This window comes from Ranitomeya imitator, chromosome 7 (genome assembly GCF_032444005.1).
Source record: "Ranitomeya imitator isolate aRanImi1 chromosome 7, aRanImi1.pri, whole genome shotgun sequence".
NCBI lineage: Eukaryota > Metazoa > Chordata > Amphibia > Anura > Dendrobatidae > Ranitomeya > Ranitomeya imitator.
Genome location: NC_091288.1, coordinates 201,538,475 through 201,563,495, shown reverse-complemented (window position 1 = coordinate 201,563,495; position 25,021 = coordinate 201,538,475). Strand labels below are relative to the sequence as shown.

General features: G+C 42.1%; 2 protein-coding genes across 4 annotated transcripts in view; one reads left to right on the top strand and one right to left on the bottom strand.

Annotated features, from left to right (window-relative positions):
- COG7 (component of oligomeric golgi complex 7) overlaps positions 1 to 15,422 on the top strand; it is a 50,336-nt gene extending 34,914 nt beyond the window's left edge. For all 3 annotated transcript variants that reach the window (XM_069734356.1, XM_069734357.1, XM_069734358.1), the window contains exons 10-18: positions 179 to 333; positions 4,520 to 4,636; positions 6,364 to 6,429; positions 9,217 to 9,400; positions 12,050 to 12,190; positions 13,202 to 13,285; positions 13,495 to 13,609; positions 13,912 to 14,055; positions 15,046 to 15,422. In XM_069734356.1, coding sequence (XP_069590457.1) covers positions 179 to 333; positions 4,520 to 4,636; positions 6,364 to 6,429; positions 9,217 to 9,400; positions 12,050 to 12,190; positions 13,202 to 13,285; positions 13,495 to 13,609; positions 13,912 to 14,055; positions 15,046 to 15,212 — 1,173 coding nt within the window. In that variant the 3' untranslated portion in view covers positions 15,213 to 15,422. The remainder of the gene's footprint in view (positions 1 to 178; positions 334 to 4,519; positions 4,637 to 6,363; positions 6,430 to 9,216; positions 9,401 to 12,049; positions 12,191 to 13,201; positions 13,286 to 13,494; positions 13,610 to 13,911; positions 14,056 to 15,045) is intronic.
- A 4,630-nt stretch (positions 15,423 to 20,052) lies between these two features.
- SCNN1B (sodium channel epithelial 1 subunit beta) overlaps positions 20,053 to 25,021 on the bottom strand; it is an 85,778-nt gene continuing 80,809 nt past the window's right edge. The window contains exons 11-13 of the mRNA XM_069734355.1: positions 23,619 to 23,680; positions 22,710 to 22,785; positions 20,053 to 21,999 (exon numbers count right to left, since the gene is read on the bottom strand). Of these exons, the coding sequence (XP_069590456.1) occupies positions 21,655 to 21,999; positions 22,710 to 22,785; positions 23,619 to 23,680 (483 nt within the window). The 3' untranslated portion in view covers positions 20,053 to 21,654. The remainder of the gene's footprint in view (positions 22,000 to 22,709; positions 22,786 to 23,618; positions 23,681 to 25,021) is intronic.

Genomic DNA, 25,021 nt, shown 5'->3' with positions numbered 1-25,021 from the left:
GATCAGTAATATTCCGATCAATCTGCCCTCGCTTCACCCGATGTGTAACTAGGAGATATGAAAATGAGACTATACATCACAGTGATGGCCGTCAATATGGATAGACCCCCGGTGATCTCTGTTATGTGCAGGATTGGATCCAGCGCTTGTATCATCAAGCTTTGTCCATGTCACACAGGAACACGGTGAGGCTCTCGACTGCGTCCAGGAGCTTTCGCACTCTGTGTCTCGGCTGTTCAGCCTGGCGTCAGGCGCCGTGGAGCGATGCGTCAAACTGACGGATGGACTGGGGGTGTGCGGCCTGCTACAAGCACTGCATTCTCTATTTAAGAAGTGAGTATGGTCTCCAGTACTGACCTATAGAGGCAGAACATAGTAATGACTTCATGACTCCAGGCTGCTGGGAGACAGTTCATGGGGCCCCTTCTCTGAGTTATAGAATGACTTTGTATTATCAGGCATGCAATCATCACGTTGGAAGATCTTGTAGAGTCATCAGTAAGTGATCAGGTTAGCGATATTTGCAGGTTGGAGACCTTTATCATCTTCATCATTTGGTACAACGTGCATTAAGTTCTATGAACTGTCAGATCAGTATTTATTTACCCACTGACAAAATTGTTGGTACCTTCTGGTAACGTAAGAAAAACCCAGAATGGTCACTGAAATAACTTGAAAGTGAGTATCAACTAAGGAAAATCAGACGTTGCTTTTTAAATGGTCTTTAACAGAAATGTAAAAACATAAATAAATATCCTACACAAAAATGAAGGTACCCTTAGAAAAGATAGAAAAAGATTTGACCATTGGGACTTGTTAAATTTAGGTGTGCCCTGCAGTTATGAACACAGGTGTCCACAAACCTTGCAGTCAGTCAGTCTATTTGTAGGGTGAAAAGTAGTCACTGTGCTGTTTGGGATCTTGGTGTGTACCACACCGAACAAGGAGCAAAGAAAGCTATGGAGAGAGTTGTTTCAGAAGATTTAGAAATAAAATTATAAACATGTTAAAGGTAAAAGCTATCGGACATCTCCAAACAGCTTGATGTTCCTGTTACTTAGGTTCCACATATTATTCAGAAGTCGGGACTGTAGCTGATCTCCCTGGATGTGGTCGTAAGAGGAAATCTGATGACAAATTTATAAGATGGTTAATACGAATGGCAGTCAAAGAGCTGAGGACAATTCTGAAAGAGAGTAGAGGTGAACTCCCAAGGGCAAGGTCCATCAGTGGCACCATCCGGCATGTCTTGGTCAAAGAGGCCTTCATGGAAGACGAACGAGGAGGAAACCACTGTTGGAAGCAAATCATAAAAAAGCAAGACTGGAACTTGCCAAAATGCATATTGTCAAGTCTTAAACATCTTGGAGTGTATGTCCTTTGGACAATTGAGAAAACTGGAGCTTTGTGTCGTCACATCAGCTCCATGTTCACAGACGTAAAAATGAAGCAAAGAACATTGTACCTACTGTGACACATGGAGAAGGCTTGATGGTGTTCTGGGGCTGCATTGGACCCCAAGGGTTTTGAATCTATGCAAGGCACAGTGAAATCTCAAGATTATCAAGGCATCCTGGAGAGAAATGTGCTTCCTGGTGTTGGAATACTTGGAGGAGCCATGATCCAAAAATGACTGAGAGCAAAGCATTGAACTCTTCTGAAGTGGTTTCTACGAGCCCTGATCTAAATGCTACAGAACACCTGTGCAATAGAAGCTGAAACCTGCTGTCTGGAGAAGGATCCTCCATACCTGAGATGGTAGGAACAGTCTGCTCACGAGGAGTCAGCCAAAATACCTGTGAACGAGGCAGAAGTCTGAGTGAGACCTACAGAAATTGTTTGCTTGCGGTAATTGTCTCTAAAGGTTGTGCAACAATATGTTACGTTGGAGTGCGATCATTTCTGTCCAAACCATTTTCATTAGTTTGTTCTAAATTTTGCTATTGAACCAAAATTCTAAAGCAAAGTCCGATTCTTATTATTGATTTTCAGGAAATTTACTTTGAAAATTACTTTTGTCAGTTTCAGGTTATTTCAGTGACCATTATTGTTGTTGTTTTTTACTTTACCAGAAGGCACCATCAGTTTTGTCCGTGTGTATGTATGGTCGCCACTGTAATGTAAAATGTGATTAATTCATCGCTGAAGAGTAGACGCATTTAATTCCTTCTTAATCATTTTTAGGCCCATCTTGATTTGTATCTTAATATAGTGGTTGCAGCTCTGCATGGACACAGTTAAAGGGGTATTACTGGATTTTGATTAGAGATGAGCGAATATGTTCGAAAACCGATCACCAAATCCGAATGTGCCATATTTGTACCATATTCGTGCCAAATTTATGTTTGATGATTGTCTCCAAACATACTCGCTCATCTGTACTCCCATTGATTCCAGTGGCGTTTGGCTGTGTTCGGCAAGTAGTGCAGATATGGCAATCGTAATCCGTACCAGATATTGAAATATTCGCTCATCTCTAATTTTGATATAAGAATAGGTCATCGGTATCAAATTGTCAGGACGCCTGAAAACCCGCTGGTTGGCTGAAACGTGGCACACTCAGTGGCACAGCTCTGTTTGTAGCATTGTGGTTGTGAGTGGTTCAGCAAGCGTTCTCCCATACAAAGGGGAACGTCTGGAGTATCATTTGCAGCTACTGACCCTGAAGGTATCTTGAGTTGGCCCCCCACAGATCTGATGTAGGTCATCACTGTTAAAGCCCCTGAAAACGCCTTTTGGGCGGATGCACAGGATGAGCATTTGGCACATACATTCCACATGCTTTTGCATGCAGAAAATCCATCTACATGTTGTCGAAATTCCACACAAGTAAATTCACCTGCGGTGCCGATTTTAAAATCTAAATCATGTCAATTCTTTGTGGGGAATTAATTGCGGTATTCAGTTTTGCAATGTATAGCGTGAAGGTCACAACAAAATCTGCACATGATAAATGCAAATTTTTACATCAAATAGTAACATAGTAACATAGTTGGCAAGGTCAAAAAAAGACATTTGCCCATCCAGTTCAGCCTATATTCCATCATAATAAATCCCCAGATCTACGTCCTTCTACAGAACCTAATAACTGTATGATACAATATTGTTCTGCTCCAGGAAGACATCCAGGCCTCTCTTGAACCCCTCGACTGAGTTCGCCATCACCACCTCCTCAGGCAAGGAATTCCAGATTCTCACTGCGCTAACCGTAAAGAATTATCTTATATGTTGGTGGAAAAACCTTCTCTCCTCCAGACGCAGAGAATGCCCCCTTGTGCCCGTCACCTTCCTTGGTATAAACATCCTCGGAGAGATATTTGTATTGTCCCCTTATATACTTATACATGGTTATTAGATCGCCCCTCAGTCGTCTTTTTTCTAGACTAAATAATCATAATTTTGCTAATCTCTCTTAGTATTGTAGTTCCCCCATCCCCTTTATTAATTTTGTTGCCCTCCTTTGTACTCTCTCTAGTTCCATTATATCCTTCCTGAGCACCGGTGCCCAAAACTGTGCACAGTACTCCATGTGCGGTCTAACCAGGGATTTGTACAGAGGCAGTATAATGTTCTCATCATGTGTTTCCGTGTATCATGCGTATCTACAATGTATACATTGAGGCTTAAAAGAGGCTTGCCCTCAGTAGAGAGTGGCCAGCTTTTTGCTTTTCTTTTATTCCATCTCCCCTGAGTATTATGCTTTTTTGTTTGTGTTTGTTTTTTTAATCTGTCATACTGTTCCCAAGATGTGGGCACTTTTTTTTTTTATTTAGTGCTAATTTTTAGACTCTTTACCGAGGGAGCGTGGTTGACGGTGTTCCATGTAGGCGTGTCTTTAGACTGCTTTGCCTAATTACCCTGTGAGCTCCTCCCCCTTGATAATGATCCTGGCTCATAGACCTGCTTTATAGTGTGGGATATGCAAGTTGCTTCTTCAGGGTGGAAGTGGACTTGAACTGTAGTGTGACCTATTGGAAGTAGCAGTCCTAGAGTTCTAGACCTCTTCCTCTCAGAGGAGTATGCATGGCATATAAGTCTCCTCACTCTGACATGCCAGGCCTGGCTTGTCCCTCTCCACAAGGAGAAACCTTACCCCTTAGATTTGAGCGTGGTACTCGCATATATGAGGAGATTTTATTAAGACGAGTGAGTGAAGGAATTCTTTGGTGCTCGGTGGCTCGCGTCCTCGTTCTGACTCGTGTCATTAACAGCATCAATCAATTAATGTCAGTGCTATTGCACCAGCACCCGTGTCTCAGACTTTGTAGTAACTGGCAGCATTACAAAATGGGCATTGTGCCAGGATCGTTCAGCTACGACTGATTTATCGGGGGAAAGTTTGTGGATATCATTAGCATTTACTGGCATGGCTGTTGTCAAACAAAGGCAAAGCCCAGTTTTGCTTACCTACCGCTCAGAATCTGGCAGTGTCGGTGCGTCCTGACAATACAGGTGTGAAAAAGCTGTCACGTCACGACTCCGCTCCAACGCCTTTTACCTGTTGTCCTTCATTTCCCAGATATGTGTCAGATTTCACAAACACACTGCAGTCAATAAGGAAGAAGTACAAACTGGACAATGTCCCCGCCGACGCATTGTTCTTGGAAGATTGGACGGCGTTCCAGCACTCGGTCAGGTAGACGGCCTGGGATCTGTCATCTATGTGATTTGTAGACGAGGATTAACTACGTACAATAGATGGGTGCCGGTACCTCTACAGATCAGAAGACTTATCTGTAGGGACTGACGGGGTCACAAGTCTTTATGGTTGTTAAAGGGGCACTCCGATGAAAGCTAGAACTTGCCAAGAAAAACTCCAGACTGCCTCTTCTGCCTTTGTTTTAAATTAAATTTCTGTTGAAATGTACCTGGCCATGTCTTTTGGGTGCCGGGTTCATCTCCATCTCATAAGTCACTTTATTTCCGCTTCCTGTTTTTTTTTAGAGGGGGTTTTATGCAAATATAAGGCTGCCATCACACTAGCAGTATTTTACATCAGTATTTCTCAGCCAAAACCAGGAGTGGAACAATTAGAGGAAAAGTATAATAGAAACATATGCACCACTTCTGTATTTATCACCCACTCCTAGTTTTGGCTACAAATACTGATGTAAAATACTGACCAAATACTAATAGTGTGATGACAGCCTAACTCTGAAAAGAAAAATAGTTAAAGAATATACAGATTTTTGCAACCATTTTTTTTTTAATTGGCCCAATCCATTTAAAAAAAATGAAGCAAAAGAGAAATAAATCAAGTTAAAATAAGTATATATAAAAAAGGTAAAATAATAAATAACAGTTAAATATAGATTTCATGCTGTTTCATTTCCACAGCTCGTATGTAAGTGTCTCCATGACGGCAAATGTTGGGGTCTTACAGTCGCATATTTTTATTGTTGCAGAGGTATATTTGGTAGGAGAGCCTGAAGTAGAGAAAAGGTAAAAAAAAAAGAGGAGAGTGGGAGGATCAGACTACACAAAGTTGGTTTGTCGTCTGTTACCGTGGAGACACATAGTCTGCTTACGAGCAATAGGATATTTGTAATCAATGGGGAGATGTGTTGGGGAAAACAATTTTTTTTTATATGGTTTTCATGTAGGAAAGGGGGCCAGCACACTGACAGAGAGAGCCGCACTTTTGGACCTGAAGACATTGTTTCATTACGTATTTTCCCCAGTCAGTTATGTCATCCAGGGCCCCGATAAATACTGCCATCATTTCAAGCGTGATGTAAGACTAAGCCAGTACGCACTCCGCCTTCTTGTGTCCACAGAGGGATGGCACGCAGTGTAATGTGTACTGTCCCGAGAACTTGCAGAGTCAATGTCTTGGACTGTAAGAGCTTCTGTGACTAATAAGATAAACTGTGTGATTTGGCAGTTTCTCTGGATTCTAACAAAACGTGTGACCTTTATACCTCTTTTCATTGTAGCGTCTGACATTTCCTGGCAATATATTGTCATCATTTGGGGGTCTATGGGCTGAGATCACCACCATTGTTGGGGTGAACACTCCTTATAGGGAGTGCATTGTGTATAGTCCCTACAGCCCCATTAACCTAAATGTCTTCTTTTGACTTTAATGATTTTCAGGAATTGTCTGAATTAAATGGCAAAGTAGCAGATTGATGGGGGCTGTTCCCTATTACAAATGTTGGGCTCATTGACTTTAATCTAGCTGTAGTCTGCACGCTCAGTACAGTCATAAGGATTCTGGTGCCCCTTGGCTCCAGCACAAGAATACACCCGCACCAAGATGATTTGGGAAAAGAGGTTTTCTGGCTCTAGAAACCGCGTTCTGGTGATCGCTGCATTGTTGAGGATTTCTGCCATTCTTATTCCTTTCTCTGTCCTCTTTAGGATCATAGCCACTTGTGGGGAATTGTTACGGCAGTGTGGCGACTTCGAGCTACAGCTGGCGAGCCGGTAAGGAGAATTATTCGAGTTTTCCCATTTCCATCATTTGTAAAGTATTTTTTAATGTTACTATTGATATATAATAAATCAGGTATATTAGAGTGGATATATTATTCATGGCAGTTTGCTACAAGCTTCTCCAATATAACCACACTTTCTGTAGTCACTTTTCTTCTTTTCTTTTTTTCTTTTCTTTTTTTTTTTAAATGGCCGTCCTAAGAGGAATGTCACTAGTGTAGAGGAAACATGTCTTCTCTAACGTGTCATTGCCATTTTTCTGAAATTATCCATCTCTTTATGAATGGTGGGGATTGATCTGACCTTTGGGACCCCCATTAGTCCAGAGGGCTGCAGTGCTGATTTAGCACCATCTACCCTTCTAATTATTTTTCCTGGAGAACAGCACTCCTGGCCACTGGGGCCATGCTGCAGCCAATCGCTCCCTCAGTGATCACATGCCTTACATCGCTCCCCGAGGCCAGGAATAAGCTGCCGCAGTTGTGTGAGTAGGTCCTCATCATAGCAGCAAGGGAAACAAAGGCGGATTTATCAGGTGAGGATCGCTGCTATTTGTTGTTTTTATGCCACTTCCTAAATTTAGTCAATTACTCAAAAGTTCACTTTACTGTTACAAACTCACTCTGCAAAATGATTCATTAATCAATTTAGTGTACTGATGCACAAGTTCAGTATTTGCAGAAAAAAAACTTCTGCAAATACTACTATGTTGGCCGGGAAACGCTGCTTAAAATCAACGTGGTTTTTGCCGCAATTTTACATGCGTTTTTTTCCCCCCATTCATTGGGATAGGTGAAAAACGCTGTAGATATGAAACTGCCAAATCTGCAAGGAAAAATTAAGCAATGTGTGTATGAGAAATCGGAAATCTCATTCCCTTTGCATGTACCAGGAGATCATTTTGTGCCAAAACTGCGCAGGAAAAACAAAAACGCAGCAACTACTTTTCAGGCGCATCTGGATTCTACAGCAAATTCACTGCAGAACCTGCATGTGCCACATCCAGATTGTGCTGCAGATGTGCCCCCCATTTCACTCTTTGCACAACATAGGGTGACTTCAGCAGGAAATGTCTGCACTGCTGCCCTAACACGGTGAGCTTACAGCGGACTTAAAAATCTACAGCACATACCGCGAGTCTATGTAATGTGACCAGAGCAGGGGCCACCGCCTAATTCATTGTCTATGGGACTACTGAAGATAGTTGAGAACCCCACAACTCCGTTCTAATCGGGCATCTTTGGTGGTCCCAATGCTCGGACCCCCAGCAATCAGCAAGTTATCACCTCTCCGTGTAAGTGATAACTTTATGAGTTAGAAAAAGCCCTGTAAAAGTATTTGATCTCGCCATAGAGACCTTGGTGGTGTGGGATCACAAACAATCCGATCCTCCCACAGCCACCTATGGCCTTTAGATCATCTTGATGTGCCCCCCTCTCTTCATTAGTTAGAAATGTGAAGGGTTACAAGCCTGAACACCCGGCTCCTTGTTTCCCGTCATATCAGTGTCAGATCTCAGTATTTCCTTTCTGTTTTGGAACTAACCTGATGTCCTCGTGGTATTGTGCCAGCCTTGTGTGTACCCGTTCTGTTTGTTTCTGCCCTACTGTCCTGTTTGTTACAAATCAGACACCATTGTCAGCCTTAATCCCCCACTTCGGAAAGGTGTGATGCGGTTTGGTATTTTTAGACCTTCACGATCTTTATGCTTCAAACCCACACTTTAAAAAAAAAAAAAAAAATGACAGGTAAGTGTCGCCCCAGTATATACTGGTGAGCAGGATCATTCCAGTGGTATAATTCAGACGCAGATGAAGGTTGGATTGAAGGAACTTCGCCGCTCCGTATCTCGTCCGGTTTTGCAACTTGAATAGGGATGAGCTTAAACAAGAGTGGCGCTGTTCTGACAACCCAAAGTGGGCCCAAATTATCAGACTGTCTGGATCATTGGATGCCAGAGTAAAAGGTTTTTACCAGATTACATTATTATTCTAGGTGGGTATTGAGGAGACTGCTCAGTTCTCCCATTTCTTGACCAAATTCTAGTTGTGAAGCGCCTTTTCTCAGAACCCTGTAAGGTGCTGTTCTTCTTTTATTCCATCTGGAAGCGTATCATGCATTGATGAATGATTGTCGGCATTCGCGCTGTGAGTCCCTGTGTATTCCTACACAGTCTGCACTGATTGGATAATGTCAAACTTTGTAAGGACACACCCCTTTGGAAGGAAACATTAACACTGTTCTCAAATGTTTTATATTTTACCTGGAGGAATAACAGAGGAACAGCAGAATGCCAAGTTTTATTAAAGGGGTATTCCCATCTCCAAGATCCTATCCCAATATGTAGTAAGTGTAGTAATAATAAAAATTATATTCGCAAATACCCCCAATTAAAAATGTATTATAGTTCTTATGATTAGCCCATGTGCAGGGCACTGCAGTAGCTTAGGTATCCATGGTTACGAACACTAACTGTCGCTATATGAATGGTCATAACCATGGATACATAAGCTACATCATGGGCTAATCAGAAGAACTATACTGCATTTCTAATTGGAGGTGTTTGATAATGTAATTATTATTATTACATCTACTACATATTGGGATAGGATCCTGGATATGGGAATACCCCCTTAAGGTACAGTTCTGATAGGGGCAGGGGGGAAACCGGTTCTGGGCTACTGTTACTTCCCTCCATATTGGAAGTTAGATTATCAGGTTTTCTGGATTATTGAACGTTTACATATCTAAATATAATTCTTCTTACACGTATTTCAGGATCTTCTCCACAGCCGGAAAGTACCTGTGCGAGTCCTACAGCCCTCGTAGCCTCACCGGCATGCAGGAGGCCACCTCCACCGAGCGCAAGAGCTGCAAAAACCCCTGGCAGGAATACAACTACCTCCTGAAGGGGGGCCCAGCCGAATATGCCAGTCTGATGGAGACCTTGTACATGTTGAAGGTGAGTTCCCACCTTGTGAACACAACATTTGATTGCTCTTTACGCACCACTGGGATGGAAGTTGATACTCGCTGAGGACAATGTTTCACTCATCAGCGATGTTATGTAATAAGTGTTATCATAGCCTTCGCTCCGCCAGTGTTTGCTCTCCTGAAATCCATCTTTGCTCAACAATCAAACTGATTACAATTTCTCCGTCTGCAGATTCTGCGTATCGCCACATCCTTTTTTTTTTTCTCTTTTGTCAGTCTTGTCAGTCATCTCTGTTTTTGTCTTAAAAAAAAAAAAAGCATTAAAACTTAAGGCGGAGTTTATCTTTTTGACCCCTACACTAGATTTATGGTCTCAAAAAAGTTGCACATTAGGGTTCATGCCATTTTTTTTTTTTTTTGTGGTGTAAGTAAACTGCTGTCTGACAGCTTTCGCAGTGGCTTAGTTCTAGAGGAAAGAATCTTATATTTTAGGTGAACATGCTCGGTCCTTCTCTCCCCTGACATTATTTGTCAGAGCCCCATTCACATGACATATTGGCAAGGTTGCCTGACTTCAATCCAGTGTGTATGAAGGTCTTTAGGCCCAAGGTTTTCCCTATAAAACTCTCTATATTGCCCGGAGCTGCATTCACAATTCTGCTTTTTGGAACTCGTTCATGGTCCACCCTCATTGCAACCAGTGCTTTTTGTATAATATTAATAATAGTTTACAGTCATTCGGGGAATCTTTTTTTTTTTTTTAAATGAATACAAATCATGTGTGCCTGATCTATACAGAAAATGAACCATCAGTGCATGCAGAAAATCGGGAGCTCAGAATCCGGGGTTGCAGCTTTAGATGAGAATTGGCCATATATGAAATAATGCATCCCCTTATGGCAATCCAGCCAGTAATTACATTACGTGGTCACACACTTAATGGGCTATTCCCAACTCCAGGATCCTATCTCAATATGTAGCAAGTATAATAATAATAATAATAGTAGCAAATACCTCCCAATTTAAAATGTAGTATAATTCTTCTGATTAGCTATGTTGCTTACCCCATGTGCAGGGCATTGCAGTAGCTTAGGTATCCATGGTTACGACCACTCGTATAGTAACAGTTAGTTGTTTGTGGTCGTAACCTTGGTTATCAAAGCTACTGCAATGCCCTGCACATGGGGTAATCAACATAGTTTATCAGAAGAACTATATTACATTTCTAATTGGAGGTATTTGCTAATATTATTATTACACCTGCTTCATATTGAGATGGGAATACCACTTTAACCCTATATTTTCCAGCCCCTTCATGATATACTCTATTATGCATTTTTTCCTTGCCTTGATTTGTCCCCATAATGACATAGCCATTACCATGTACCCCAGAAGATCGGCATCCTAATTGGCAGTTCTCAGTCAGTGACGCCCATGTAAGCAGTGACTACCATTGGCATTAACAGGTGAATCAGTCCCGCATGGAATAAAAACAGACATTTGTGCAATCGTTCCTGCGCTTTCTGCCAGCCTGAAGTTTAGGGACTGATTGTTCTGTTCAGGGCCGTTACACTTGTGGCTGTCTTCCATCGCAGCGCCGCCACTGATCTGCCTGGCACCGTCCCCACTGTTTCCGCTCTTGCCATACTTCTGCTGCCTGTACTTGACATTCAATAGGGCTACGTTCCCAGGGTGTCGTCTTCTTCAGTCAGCAGTGTCTTTACAACAGCTTTGTTTTGTGTACTTACAAGATTAACGGGAAAAAAAAGTATCAACAGCAGAGGAACACGTAAAGCCCATCTCTGGTACATGAAAACCATCCATGCCCAACTACGTACAATGGAAATCCACTGATGATCTGATGGATACTTAGGCTGACTTATTGATTACCGCCATTGATGTGAACAGCTGTAAAAGAGGGGGGAAAAAGAAGCTAATGCCTTTTTAATTTTGGATAACCCTTTTATATGGATAATTGTCCCCTTTTTAATGTCCTTTAGTGGTGTTTATTACAACAGGGAAGATCTAGAACCCCTATCAATATTTGATTATTGGGGGGGGGGGGGCTGTTGATACTCCCATAGCACTTAGTAAGGTTCACTATTACCCATCGACCCAAGCAGATTTTTTTCATTTTTCAGTTACCAACCCAACGGTGTGATACATTGGCATTCTGAACACAATGCCAGATCAATGTTCACTCTGATTCGGAGAAAAAAAAGCTTGGTTCCTTCAATTTAGGCCTCATTAGTGGTCCCAGTGGACAAGCTCCCACGATCTACTGAGTCTCGACCCACCCGGTTGAGCAGGATAATGAATGGTTGGATGGGCTTGATTGGAGAGCAGACGCCATAGTCTCCTCTATCCTATGCACCCCAAGGTGCGACAACTGCCTGATGAGGCAGAATGGGGCATGACTTTTCCCCCGATGAGTTTCAATCCCAACAGTGGGAGCCGCAACTATTAGTCTATATCTGCAGGAAAATCCGTATGTTCCTGACTGCCTTACTGGGTGTATGCTCCATGTAGATGTGTCACTTTTTGATGAAGTAAGTACCTTTTCTTGCATTATCATTTATTCGGTGGTCATTTGTTTGTAAATGTTTTATATATTCTGTGTTTTGTGTCCAGATAGTTCTGATCTCTCCGTTGTGATAACTTTGTCTCATGTATCCAGGAGAAAGGAGCAGTCAATGCTAACCTTCTGGCTGCTGCCCGCTCTGACCTCACGCGCCAGAACCAGGTAGCTCATCAACTCGCCTTTGACTCGGTCTTCCTAAGGATAAAACAGCAGCTTCTCCTAGTGCCCAAAATGGAGGTGAGTTGTCTTTTCTACATTTACTTCACTTAAAGGGGTCAGTTTACCAGTGGGAGTCCATCATAATAAAAGGCATTATCGAGACCCTTCCACACTACAGCGCTGCTGCTACACCGATCTCTGACAGCGGAAGCGATAATAGAAAACTAAGGAGCAGAAAATATCACTATAGGGTCTTATCCGGTAGACATTGAAATATTAAAAAGGTTTATGCTAGCGTGATCTGGTTGTGTTCGCACAACATTGTTATGAAATAGAACTCCAGCTGCTGCAGGTCCAATGGGTCCTCAGACCGAAGAAATTCCAGGAAAGGAACATTTTGGATAATTCAGATGGTAATCAAAATGGTAAATCCAAGTCCACACAAGTGGGTTTGCGGGTTTTTATTTTGTCAATGCGTTTCAAAGTACTATACACTTCTTCATCAGGTTTTTTTTATCCAGATGAAGTTTGTAGTATTTCAAAACGCGTTGACAAAATAAAAACCTGCAAACCCACTTGGGTGGACTTGGATTTACCATTCCGATTACCAGCAGCGCAGATTATCCACAATTTTCTTTCCCTGAGACCAGAAGCGATGACATCCGGACCACCTGTCTCCTGACCCTCCTACCAATCAGTGGCCTCAGCGGTAAAGTCTCTGGTGGTCATGAAGTCATAATTTCTAGTCTAGCTCTTTGGAGTGGGCGGTAAATACCGGTGGGAAGTATGGCCTCTGTTTTTTTTTCTATAAAGGTGGTTTCCCACTGTTAGGTTGAATAATACAGTTAAGTTCCACCGCTCCTCCCTGGCTGCTAGAAGCGTTGTCTACATGGCCGCTGGGATCTGTGTAGCCCGGTTTCTGGACTATTTTTTGTAAAGTTCCTGTATGAGTACCCCTATCTGTGATGATCACTTAGCACCTTTTACTTTCTACTCCTCTCTTGAGGACTGGCAGCCACTTTACCAGGAGAGATCATCCCAGTTGTCCGTTCTTTATACCTGATCTTTTGCATTGTATTTTATTGTCAGAGCTGGGGATATGAAGACCACGGTGAAACATTGACTGAAGACTTGCCGACATTTAGCCTCACTCCCCTCGAGTACATCAGTAATGTAAGTGTGTGACAAAGCCAGCGGCCTGGTGCATCCTCTTCTCTCAGGATTCTTACACATATATTCATGACAACCAATAGTGCTACAATTGATTCTTCCGCAAGAGTTTTCACCCAACTTTTCCTGACCCTGAATAGTTCCATAGGAATATTTTCCACGCTTAGATATTTGTGTAACCACCAATTGTAATGTCACCTTTGCGTTTTTAGATTGGTCAGTACCTCATGTCTCTTCCTCTGCATCTCGAGCCCTTTGTAACCCCTGAAGATTCAGCGCTGGAGCTGGCTTTGCATGCTGGGAAATTGCCCTATCCTCCCGAACAAGGTGGGTCTACAGTCATCTGTCTGTGGGACTTTAGCCACGCTGGAAGCATTGATCATTTGGTTGATTTATAGGTCAACTCCACCTCCGCCTATTCACCTGTTAATGCCCGTTTACTGCCAACTTTATTATGTTGATGTTTATAAAGGCTTCCATATATTTATACACCCAGAAAACATGCAGAGCACAGCCAAATATTAACACTTCTCAGACCTACAAGAATGGCCATCAATCTAGGGTCATTATGTTTGCCCATAATCTATAGCAACAGTGGCCAATTTCTTTCAATTTTGTGTACTTTGCAGGGGAAGAGACTCCAGAACTGGACAACATGGCTGATTACTGGCTGGGATCACTGGCCAGAGCCACCATGCAGACGTACTGTGATGTCATCCTACAGATTCCAGTTCTCACACCACACTCCAGCAAGCAGCTTGCAACTGATATAGGTGAGAGATTGCTATTATGTATTATAGAGGACAGGTATTTTTATGTGATTACTGCAGGATGTTGTCTCGGTCGGTATTGATTGTGATGGACCACCATTGATCATGAGACCTCTTCCTTACATTCTCCAATCCAAAATATGGCTACTTGAAGCTATACTACATAGTCACATACTCTATATCTAATGGACTTGGTCAAAAAGATTCGCTGGACCCTGGTCCAACAGCCATGTCGATAGTCTATGGCTGATAGACCAGAGCCCTGCGAACCTCCTCCTACCTGCTGCCATCCCGGGAGCCTTTTCTGATTAGTAGGCCATCACATCATTGTTGCAGCATAATGCACGCATGATATCGTGCAGGAGATCCTAGCCGGAAAAGATCTCTGGGATGCTGTCAAGTAGGAGAAGAAGGAAAAGTCTGGAGAAACAATATAAAGTGCAATAGTGTCTTATCCGATGATGCATAAAAGTAAGGTGCAAGAGTGTGCTCATGGGAAAGGGTTGTGTCATACACAAACACTATAATAGCTCAAAGTGTCTGCTGCTGCAAGTCCACAGAGGAGATCTGATAAAAACAAGAATGGAAATTAGTGGGTTAACTACGCTGCTGATAATCAATGGAAGAATCCAGGAGACAAAAGAATATTCTATCTTGTTTATTATCAACATGTTTCGAAGTAATCAGACTTCTTCACAAGTACCTTCATCGGGGCCAACTTGTGGTTTGTCCTGATGAAGAAGTCGGATGACTTCAAAGTGTGTTGATAATAAACCACATAGAATATTCTTCGGTCTCCTGGATTCTTCCTTTTGTTATTATCAGCAGCGCAGGTAACCCACTACTTTCCATTCCTGTTTTTGTCAGGTAGGAGAAGGTTCACAGGGCACTGATCCAGCTGCCACGAACTCCCGACGTGGTTGTTGGACCATGGTCCAGTGAAACTCTTTGATCATCTCTGTAATCTATCCTCATTATATGTTGTCTTCCTAGATTATTTGATCAATGTCATGGATGCACTTGGTCTGCAGCCCACCCGCACTTTACAAACCATTGTCTCTCTGATGAAGACCAAACCTGAAGACTTCAGGCAAGCAGCAAAACCCTTACCCAGGAAAATCTCCTCCTCCATTGCAGCAATGAGAAACATCGAGTACTAATCTACCTGTGGTATTGCCATTTATCACCTTGTGCTTTCCGATGTCAGATCAGAACCTGCTCATGGGCATTTCAAGTAGGACCTGACGAGGTCTGTATTCAGGACAGTCATAGAGTTAATGGTCTGTGGGGGCGTAACTTGTCCTTGTAATATGTGAAATCCTGTAAACTTTACTGCCAAATATAAAGAAAAATGAGTATATTTATTAGAATCCGTCTGGACTTATATTCTTTTTATAGAAAAGTTTAATATGTTTTGAAAGTGTTTTTACAGAAGGCACTTGGGTGACTTTCTAACTTATGTAAGAGCCGCGCACATTACTCCCACGTAGCCTCGTTAACTTCCGTGCTGGTGTAAAATAAAGTTGGCTGCACATTTATAGGATGTTCTGGTGACATGATGGTAACTTTAATGGCATCATATAAAATGTTAAAGTTGTTTCCTTCTAATTTTTTTTTCTTTGAGTCGGTCTTAAGATTTGTATCCCAAGGTGCAGCTGTCGTCCGCTGCCATCAGGGATGCGTGTTCTTTAGGCAATCCCTGTATGTATTGCTGCTGTCAAACAGCCGAAGACAGTCTGTTAGCACCCGAGCATGCGCAGATACCACCTTATCCCAGCGCACTCGCTCATAGCTAGTAGCCACTCTTTTAGTACATGTAACCAAGTGGCCACAGGAAATTGTGGGTGCTCTGCGATAGATTATCCATATTGCCTCCAATAAGGGCAACAGGAAAAAGTGCAGGATGCTACTTGTTTACATGGGGAGTGGGACGTTCTACAGCAAATGGAGTTAAATGTGGCAAAAACGGAGGGTTTATGAAGTGGGCGGCGAGGTAATGGAGGCTTCTGGATTATTTACGGGAGCCGGCTCCTCCAGTGCTTTTTCACTACAAGTGGGTAACATTTATCGAAGGTTAAACTTTAACCATCTGTTTGTAAGCGATGTGTTAGCTCCGGATTTCGCTAAGCAAACACAAAGGCTTGAGATTTACTTATAAAGGCGCTGTTACACATTCTTCTTCCCTTTACAAGCTTGTTAGGATATACCATTAAATCAGACGCTCGGACTAATGAATAAACTCTCAGCAACCTGTATACGAAGAACGATAAGTGGCCGTGTGTTCTCAGTCCCAGAGAGGGACATGTCTAGAGGAGGTCCTCACGCCTGATCAAAGGGGTTTGGCCCACCAGGGAGATTCATCAGCTATGCACAGCATAAGTAATAAATGCCTGATCGCTGGGGGGAGCCATTCACAGGGGTCACGAAGAGGAGATTGCACAGGTCCTGCTGATATATTCGATGTCTGTTGACATGTTGATCAGTGGACTTGGCTTCCCCATTTTACTATTTGGTGATCACACTCTTCTGTGGATAGATGATAAATATGCTTAGTGGGATAACCCCTTTAACGCTGCCTTTAACGCTGCCTAAGGAATGTTAGAGGAGAAATCCTACATTTTACCTTGCTTAAATGTGTTGTCAGCGATTAAAACAAAAATACATTTTTTTTTTCCTATAAACTGCGCCACCTTTGTCCATATGCTGTGATTGGTATTACAGTTCAGTTCCATGTACTGCAATACTATACACAACCTATAGACAATGGTGGAACAGTTTATAGAAAAAATAAATCCCTTCAGGATCCCCTTACTGATCTGTGATGGTCTCGATCACTGAAATCTCCACGATCGCTAAATTGAAGGGTGCAATGTTCTATCTGGTGTCGGGCGGGTGCTGCAGCTCTGCTTAATTGGGGCACACAGTCACGACACTATGAAGAGGCGGACGTAGGTCACTATAGGGATCTGTCAGGGGTAGCCTGTGTTCGTACCCAGCAATCAGTACGTTTTGGGTAATACATTTCTGGAGCCAAGGAAGGGATATGGGTGATCAGTAGGGAGTGTCTCCCTAAAAGATGAACACTGTCGCTGAAGTCTTCGGATAAAACACTAGTAAAATCCAGTCTGGCGTGTAAGATTTACAGAATGGAGAAAATGTATTTTAATTTGCTATGATTCACTTTTTTTTTACTGCCTGGCAGCTAATAAATGTGGGTCTGTCGGTTGTCACTATTTTAAGTTTTTTCTTTTTTATTCACACATCCGTCTATTGAGAAAAATGCTCACAGCCGCCCCTTGACGTACCCATAATTACCAGCTATGGTTAAGCATAGGTTATAGGTTCAGCAAACAGGCCGGGATACCTGCCTTCTGCTCAATGGCATCCATCCCTTCTTGTGAATCTGGGAAAGGACTCCGTCAGATGAGGATGATGTATCTGGAACAGTCATAGTCAACCCAACTTCAAATGTAGGGTCTTGATCACAATGGGTCTGGACTTGAACAAAAACAACAAAGCGACTGTCATCTGTCTCCATGATTGGATCTGCGCTGTGGAGTCGGTAAGCCAAACCTCCGACTCCTCAATTTCCATGACAGCGACTCTGACTCCACCAAAATGGTCTCCGACTCCACAGCCCTGGATTGGATGTAAAAAAGCACATTCATGTTGACAATGAAAAAGCTTCTTTGATTTGAATCATTCCGAAATGATAGAAGGGTCCCTCCGCTGGACCCCCAGCATCTCCTGTAATGCCTTTCTGTAAGTTGGGCACCACCAAGCCTAGAATATGTTACTACAGGTCTGTGAGAATTATCATTTCCGATTTCCTTTGCATTACACAGCATTTTGTCACGCAGGTCTTGACCTTGACAATCACGGGACTCTACATTTGAACTGTATGTAATACATTTGGTAAAACAACTATAAAACTGGTTTTTCATATAATGAACCCTTTAAAGTTACAATGTTCCAACATTTATAAGTGATTGTTTAACCTGGTATGAGATGGTCTCTGGTCTCCACCCGTGTGCCTTATAAGGCTTCTAGAAGCTCGAGGGTGATCTTGGTTTTAATTTTTATTTCATAAATCAATAGTACACATGAAAATAAACTACTGTGTAATATATCTTTCAGAGAAGTCTCTTTATTTCTCCTCCTGGACTGACCTTTCATTCTTAATTCATGGGCAAAATCTGTATTCAGATTTCCCAATGACTGAAATAGAAGATGGCGGTTGGTGCTTTTACAATTCCATGGAGGAGCTAGAGGAACACACAGACCTTCTGCGGCAAGTTCTGAAACGGCACTTATAGTTCTCCATAGAACTTTATGGGCACGAACTGTCATTTACTATCTAAATAATGGGAAAATATGAATCCCTTGAACAGAGATTTTACCAGTAAATTAAGAGATTTGAGAGAGATCAGTCCAGGAGGAGAAAGAAGTGGCTTACAGAAGAAGACATTAGTTATAGGTATGGGAAAGGGAGAAAAAGCTGAGTCAACTTGCCTATTGTCAGGACTAGGTATCATTGGACTGGAACGCCCGAGTCAAGGCTACGTAGTAATATCCAAAACGAAGGTAGAGAGTCCAGTGATTTCAGTTTTATTCATTAGGCTAGGTTCACATTGCGTTAGTGCAGTCCGTTTAGCGCATACGCTAACGAACTGCGTTAACGCAATGTTCAAAAAGGGATCGCGTTTAGTGATCGCGCTAGCGCAGATGCCCGATCTGCGCTAGCGAGAATGGACCCAAAAACGCTGCACACAGCGTTCAAGGTCCATCACAAAATAACGGCACATCGCTAACGCGTGCCAAAAATGGCATGCGTTAGGGATGCGTTACATACATTGCGGTCAATGGATGCGCTAACGGATCCGTTACATAGCGTTAATGGCGCTATGTAACGGATTCCGTTAGCGGATACCCACTAACGCAATGTGAACCTAGCCTTAATCTTTCATCGCTAGACCTTCTACCTTCTTTTTGAATATTATTTCAGGAGAAGATATATTACAAAGTTGCTTATTTTTATCTATGCTATGGGTTTATGAAATACAAATTAAAAGGGCGATTACTTTTTAAAGGGGTTTTCCCACTTTCAGGAAAGTGGGCCCCAAACTGTGTAAATAAACCTAAAACGACAAATTCAGCAGGTACTCGCCCTACTTGTGTCTAGTTCCAGCTTCCATCTGCTTCTCCGCTCCTGGTGTTTTGACTAAATCATTGATATTACCGCTGCAGCCAGTCACTGACTGCAGTGCTCATGCACTGCGGTTGACAGTACGCAACACTGACATCAGTGTTATGGACAAGAGTTGTGCTGGTTCTGAAAGGAAATAGCCATGGTTTGCTAATATCCTTCAACCCCTTAAGGTGGATGAGTGCAAGTCAGTGTATTTTGTGGCCATATTGGTAAGTTATATTGTTACTCTGTCACCATGTTGTGACCATTCTTGAATATTCTGTATTTGTTAGTTCTCCAAAATGAGCAAATTGTATTAACTTGGTGACATGCACTAGCGTAGATAGAAACCCTTAATCCGGCATTAATGGCAGCAGGCAGTCCTGGATTTAATGATTTTTTTTTTTTTTTATTAAGGATTTTAAATATGGTAAAGAATACATTTAATAATGAAATATCAAAAGAAAATGACAAGAACCAAGAAGTGTTGAGTGCTAGCTTATCACATATTCTGGATTATCAAATGTTCATACAAAAAAATTTATAGAAAATAGACTTGTAATAGAAAGTAGAACATTGGAAAGAAAAAAAACACAAATATTTTGTATAATGTATGCAATTTCTATTTATTTCCTCAGTCTTCTATTTGTCTACTTGTGCTCAGTTTTCCATCTTCTTTGATCTCTTTAGATTATTCTGAAGATCCTTTCAGGAAGTGAGAACCAATGCAATTTTTCTATATAGTGTGCGCGTGTATGTATGTGTGTGTGTATATATGTATATATATATATATATATATTTTTTTTTTTTTTAGAGAGAGTTTACAATCTGTGTCTGTGGTCGTCCATTTCTTAGGATAGATCATCGATAGCAGATTGGTGGGGGATTTTACACCCAGCACCCCCATCGACCAGCTGTTTCCAGCTCCACTATCGACCATATATGCATAGTGTATAGAGCCGGAACAACACAGCTCCATACATGTTGTAGTGGCCCGTCCTGGGTCATACAGATCAGTTCCTGTTATATTGCAGATCACAGACTTATGGTTAAATGGACTGAACAGAATTAAAAAAAAATAGCTGTATTTTCCCCCATGAACAGTACTTGTCCCAAATACTTCGTTGACGCCTACTTGTAAAAAATTGGACTGTAGAGTTTAGCAAAAAGATCTGCGCTGCCCTGATCTGGAATCCAGTCCAGTCTTCTATGGTAGCTGGACCTGGACAGTCTTCACTTATGTGGTTGGCATCTTCTGCCCGGCAGGCTGTGCACATCTTGCATTTACTAGGCCTCTCGACGTAATGATGTCAAAGGGACTAGTGAACACTAGAGGTGACTAGGGTGCTGGACCGAGGATTCCAACCACCTGAGTGAACGTTACCATCATCTAGTGGCCAAGGACGACGCAAAGCTTTTTGCTCAACCCTAATGGACTGCTGGTTTTGAAAGAAGAATAAGAATAACTATTAAGAACTTGCCAGGTACTGGCTGATATGTAAACGAGTTGTGTCATCTATATAACCCTTCACTTACCAACATTTCATTGGGAAAAATTGGGACATTTAAGCCCTACCCACAAAAAGGGGAGGACTGTCTACTTTTCTAACCTCCATTCCTTTTGTGTGTGGGATTGCCAAACTGTTTTGACAAACCAGTTGGCAAGTATTCAATCCCTTCTCTAAAAACACCCAACCCCACCAATTGGCTCATCATCATCATCATCATTGCTGATCCCGCTCCTGGAGGCACCAGCTGTTTAGTCCAAACATACATTTCTTCAGTATTGACCCTCTTGGGGAGATTAACTATTACTTGATGACATGATACATTTTGGCCAACTATGTCATAGGTGGCAACGTTGAGACTGTCGGGGAGAGAATGACAAGGGATCTTCATCAGACAACCCATTTAAATGACCAGACTAAACTACTGAAGACGGATAAGGACCTGGTGTAGGTTGGCCTAGTTGGCAGCACCAAGATGTTCCTAGACATCAAGAAAAAAATATATATCACAAAATTAAGTGGCAGTAAGAAATATCTAAGAATATTGGCTACCTGGCCTGAAATTTTCCAAGTCTTGATATATACAGACCTGAAAGTGCATCACAATTGTCCCATACAACATAATACAGACTCTACACAGTCATAAACTAGGAATCTTCTCCATAAGTATAAAGCAAAGCTTCCAACTCTAAGAAAAAAGACTTCAGTAATTAAAATAAATGTATTCTAAAACTCTTGAGTAGATCAATACTAAAAAATGACCTGTAACGGACATCATTCTGTTCCAAAAATATATGATAATGTCTGATACTATTAGATTTCATGAATGTGATGATTAGAGGAGCAGCCGATTGGTGGGTGTTTTAATAATAAAAAAAAATGTAAAAAAAAAATGTAAAAAAAAAATTATTCTTCATCACTAGATATGACTTCAATCACATCCTCGATGGGCTGCACCCGTAGAGAGTCATACTTCGGAGGTGGGGTTCCAGGTATAGGCATGGGCACTACATCTTCATGTTGGAAGCCAGGGTTTGTGTATGCCTCCACCAGCTCGGACACTGTAGGTGGTGGATCGGAGTACTCGGGCCGACGCTTCTTCTCCTTTCTCGTTTTGTTCCAGGCGTGAAGTTTGAGTAATGTTATCCAAATACAGTCTATAATGATTTCTCCAAACTCAATGATACATAAGACCGAGCCTCCCATCCAGAATCCAAACTGGCCACCCAAGTTTGAGAGCAGCCATACCACCTAGGGAACAAAAAGTACCACGAATGAGTTCCATTGTTTCATCTTCATTGTATCCTCAGTATCTTAAAAGGACAACCCGTGCTCATTTACAGATCATAGAGTGGAATATCCTGCTAGGATCGATGTAAAAAATTGATAAACAGGAAGATTGGAAGGTGCTAGGAACTTTTCAGCTATGCCAAGGCTGCATCCAGCACCTTTGCTTGGTTTGAACAGTCATTTTCTGTTCACCGTGTCTCCTTAACTTCAGTAAAACTTTAATTTATTTGCAGAACTTTCAAACTTTTTCCAACCATCTTTATCAAACTAAGCAGGATCCGGAATACTTGTAATTAGGTATTTGATATGGGGTATTAATCACTAAAGAGCTCTTTTCTTAAAGGGGTTGTCCATAATTTAAAAAAAAAGCACCAGGCCGACCTACAGATTGGTATTGCAGCTTTCACTTTAATGGAGCAGCAATACAAGACACAACCAGTGAGCATACATTGTGTAGGAATACATTTTTATTAATTATGGTATTTACATAATGATTACCTGGTAAAAAACGGTGGCACCTAACCCAGACCTCCATTGTAGAGCAAAATCAATATTGTCTCAACCCCAAGGGCAAGTCCAGCAACTTCCATTTCACAGAACAATGATCTCCCCAGCAGGCCATATCTATACCCGTATAACCTAGCCAAAAAACCCTCGTATTCGGCACTCACGTTGGTGGTTTCAGACTCTGAAACACTGCGGTAATTGAATTCCTGGAAGTAGATGTTCAGTCTGATGATGCCATTTCTGATGGAAGAGGAAATATATTTAATATTTGCAACTTTTTCTATAGAGTAACATTGATAAAAAAAAAAATTGGACCTCGGTGGTAGATTTCTATGGGACCACTCGTGGAGCATAAGAATGGGAAGTATGGTCTCACTGACCATCGATGATAATGGGCCATCTCACAGAGCAGACTTCTGAAAGGTGATGTGTTTAGGGACAGATCAATCAGACGTCTTTATATTGATAGGAGTCAATTATGAGAGCTCCTGTTTTAAATGAAAACCAAAGATGATATTTAGGCTGCATTCACACTTTGCAGCCGTGTTGTGGTTTTTCAAAATGGTGGCAACAAACGCTGCGGTCCTACCACGATCACACCAAAAAAATCACAATATGTGAATGCCACCGATGAGTTCACCCAGAGGTCAGACCCCTTGAAAACCTGAATACCCCTTTAATGCATTATTCGGATACACTAACAAACCCCACGACAGGCCACTATTCACATCACAACCACTGGGCACCCACACATACACATAGTATATCCACCTCCCAATATTGTATTATGGGTTTTTTTGTTTTGTTTTTTTTCCAAAACCGGTCATCTCATGCAACTCATCTCAGGAAATATGGCCAAAGGGAAGGTAAGAAAGGGAGACATCTGTACCAACACAAAAGGGTGAGAAATCGGTGACAAAATAAGGTATTTTCCTAGGTGGTCGTTTTGAAAAACAAAATCAAGATTTTGAATCCACCCTATTCTTTATTGTAGGCCAGGATGGAAAAGTTTTAGGTTCCGAGGACTCTTTAGGGTCAAGAACTATGTTACATAATGACGCACAGTTACCAACCTGTTTACAGTTATCTGTTGACTGCCATCTTTTTCATAAGAAAGAACATGAAAAATCCAATCCTGAAATTACAATATAAAAATTTCAACTATTATACAAGGGTATTGGGAAGTGCAAAATAATCACTTCTTTGAAGATTGGAGGTATATAGTGTGTAAAAAAAAACATAGATTTTTTTTAATTAAAGGAACCATCCAGGAACACTATGTATAGATATACTCTTAGGTCTCCACCTCCCATGGGTAACCTTAAGGTCATATTTAGTTCTCATTTGGAATAGTTCAATGGTTTGGCATCAAAGACCTCGTCCTATCCTGGATCTCCTCGTACCTTTCCAACCGCACATTCAGCGTCTCCCACTCCCACACTACCTCCTCATCCCACCCTCTCTCTGTTGGTGTCCCCCAATGCTCTGTTCTAGGACCCTTACTCTTCTCAATCTATACACTTGGCCTGAGACAACTCATAAAGTCCCATGGATTCCAGTACAACCTTTATGCTGATGACACTCAGGTTTACCTTTTCTGGCCCAGACGTCACCGCTCTGCTGCCCAGAATCCCGGAGTGTCTATCAGCCATATCCTCCATCTCCTCTCGCTTCCTCAAACTCAATGTGGACAAATCTGAACTTCTCATCTTTCCTCCATCTCATAGATCTTCCTTACCTGACCTATCTATTGCAATTAACTACATCATGCTGTCCCCGGTACCGGAAGTCCGCTGCCTCGGAGTAACCCTTGACTCTGCCATGTCCTTGAAGCCGCACATCCAAGCTCTCTCCACCTCCTGTCGCCTCCAGCTCAAAAATATCTCCAGAATCCTTCCTTTGCTCAACCGTCAATCTACTAAAATGCTTGTACAAGCCCTCATCATCTCCCGCCTTGACTACTGCAACATCCTTTTCTGTGGCCTCCCTGCTAACACCCTTGCACTTCTCCAGTCCATCCTTAACTCTGCTGTCCGACTAATTCATCTCTCTCCTCGCTACTCCTCCGCTTTCCCCCTCTGCAAATCTCTTCACTGGCTCCCATTCCCTCAGCGTATCCAATTCAGATTACTAATACTGACCTACAAAGCCATCCATAACCTGTCCCCTCCCTATATCTCTGAACTAATCTCCCGATATCTTCCCTCACGTAATCTCCGGTCCTCCCAAGTCCTCCTTCTCTCCTCCTCACTTATCCGCTCCTCACCCAACCGCCTCCAAGACTTCTCCAGAATATCTCCCATCCTCTGGAATTCGTTGCCCCAACACGTCCGACTATCAACCACATTCGGATCCTTCAGATGGAACCTGAAAACCCAAATCTTCAAAGAAGCTTACAGCCTGCACTGACCCCGCTGCCTCCACACCAATTTATGTGTACCCCTTTTCATGTACAGCACCATGGAATCAATGGTGC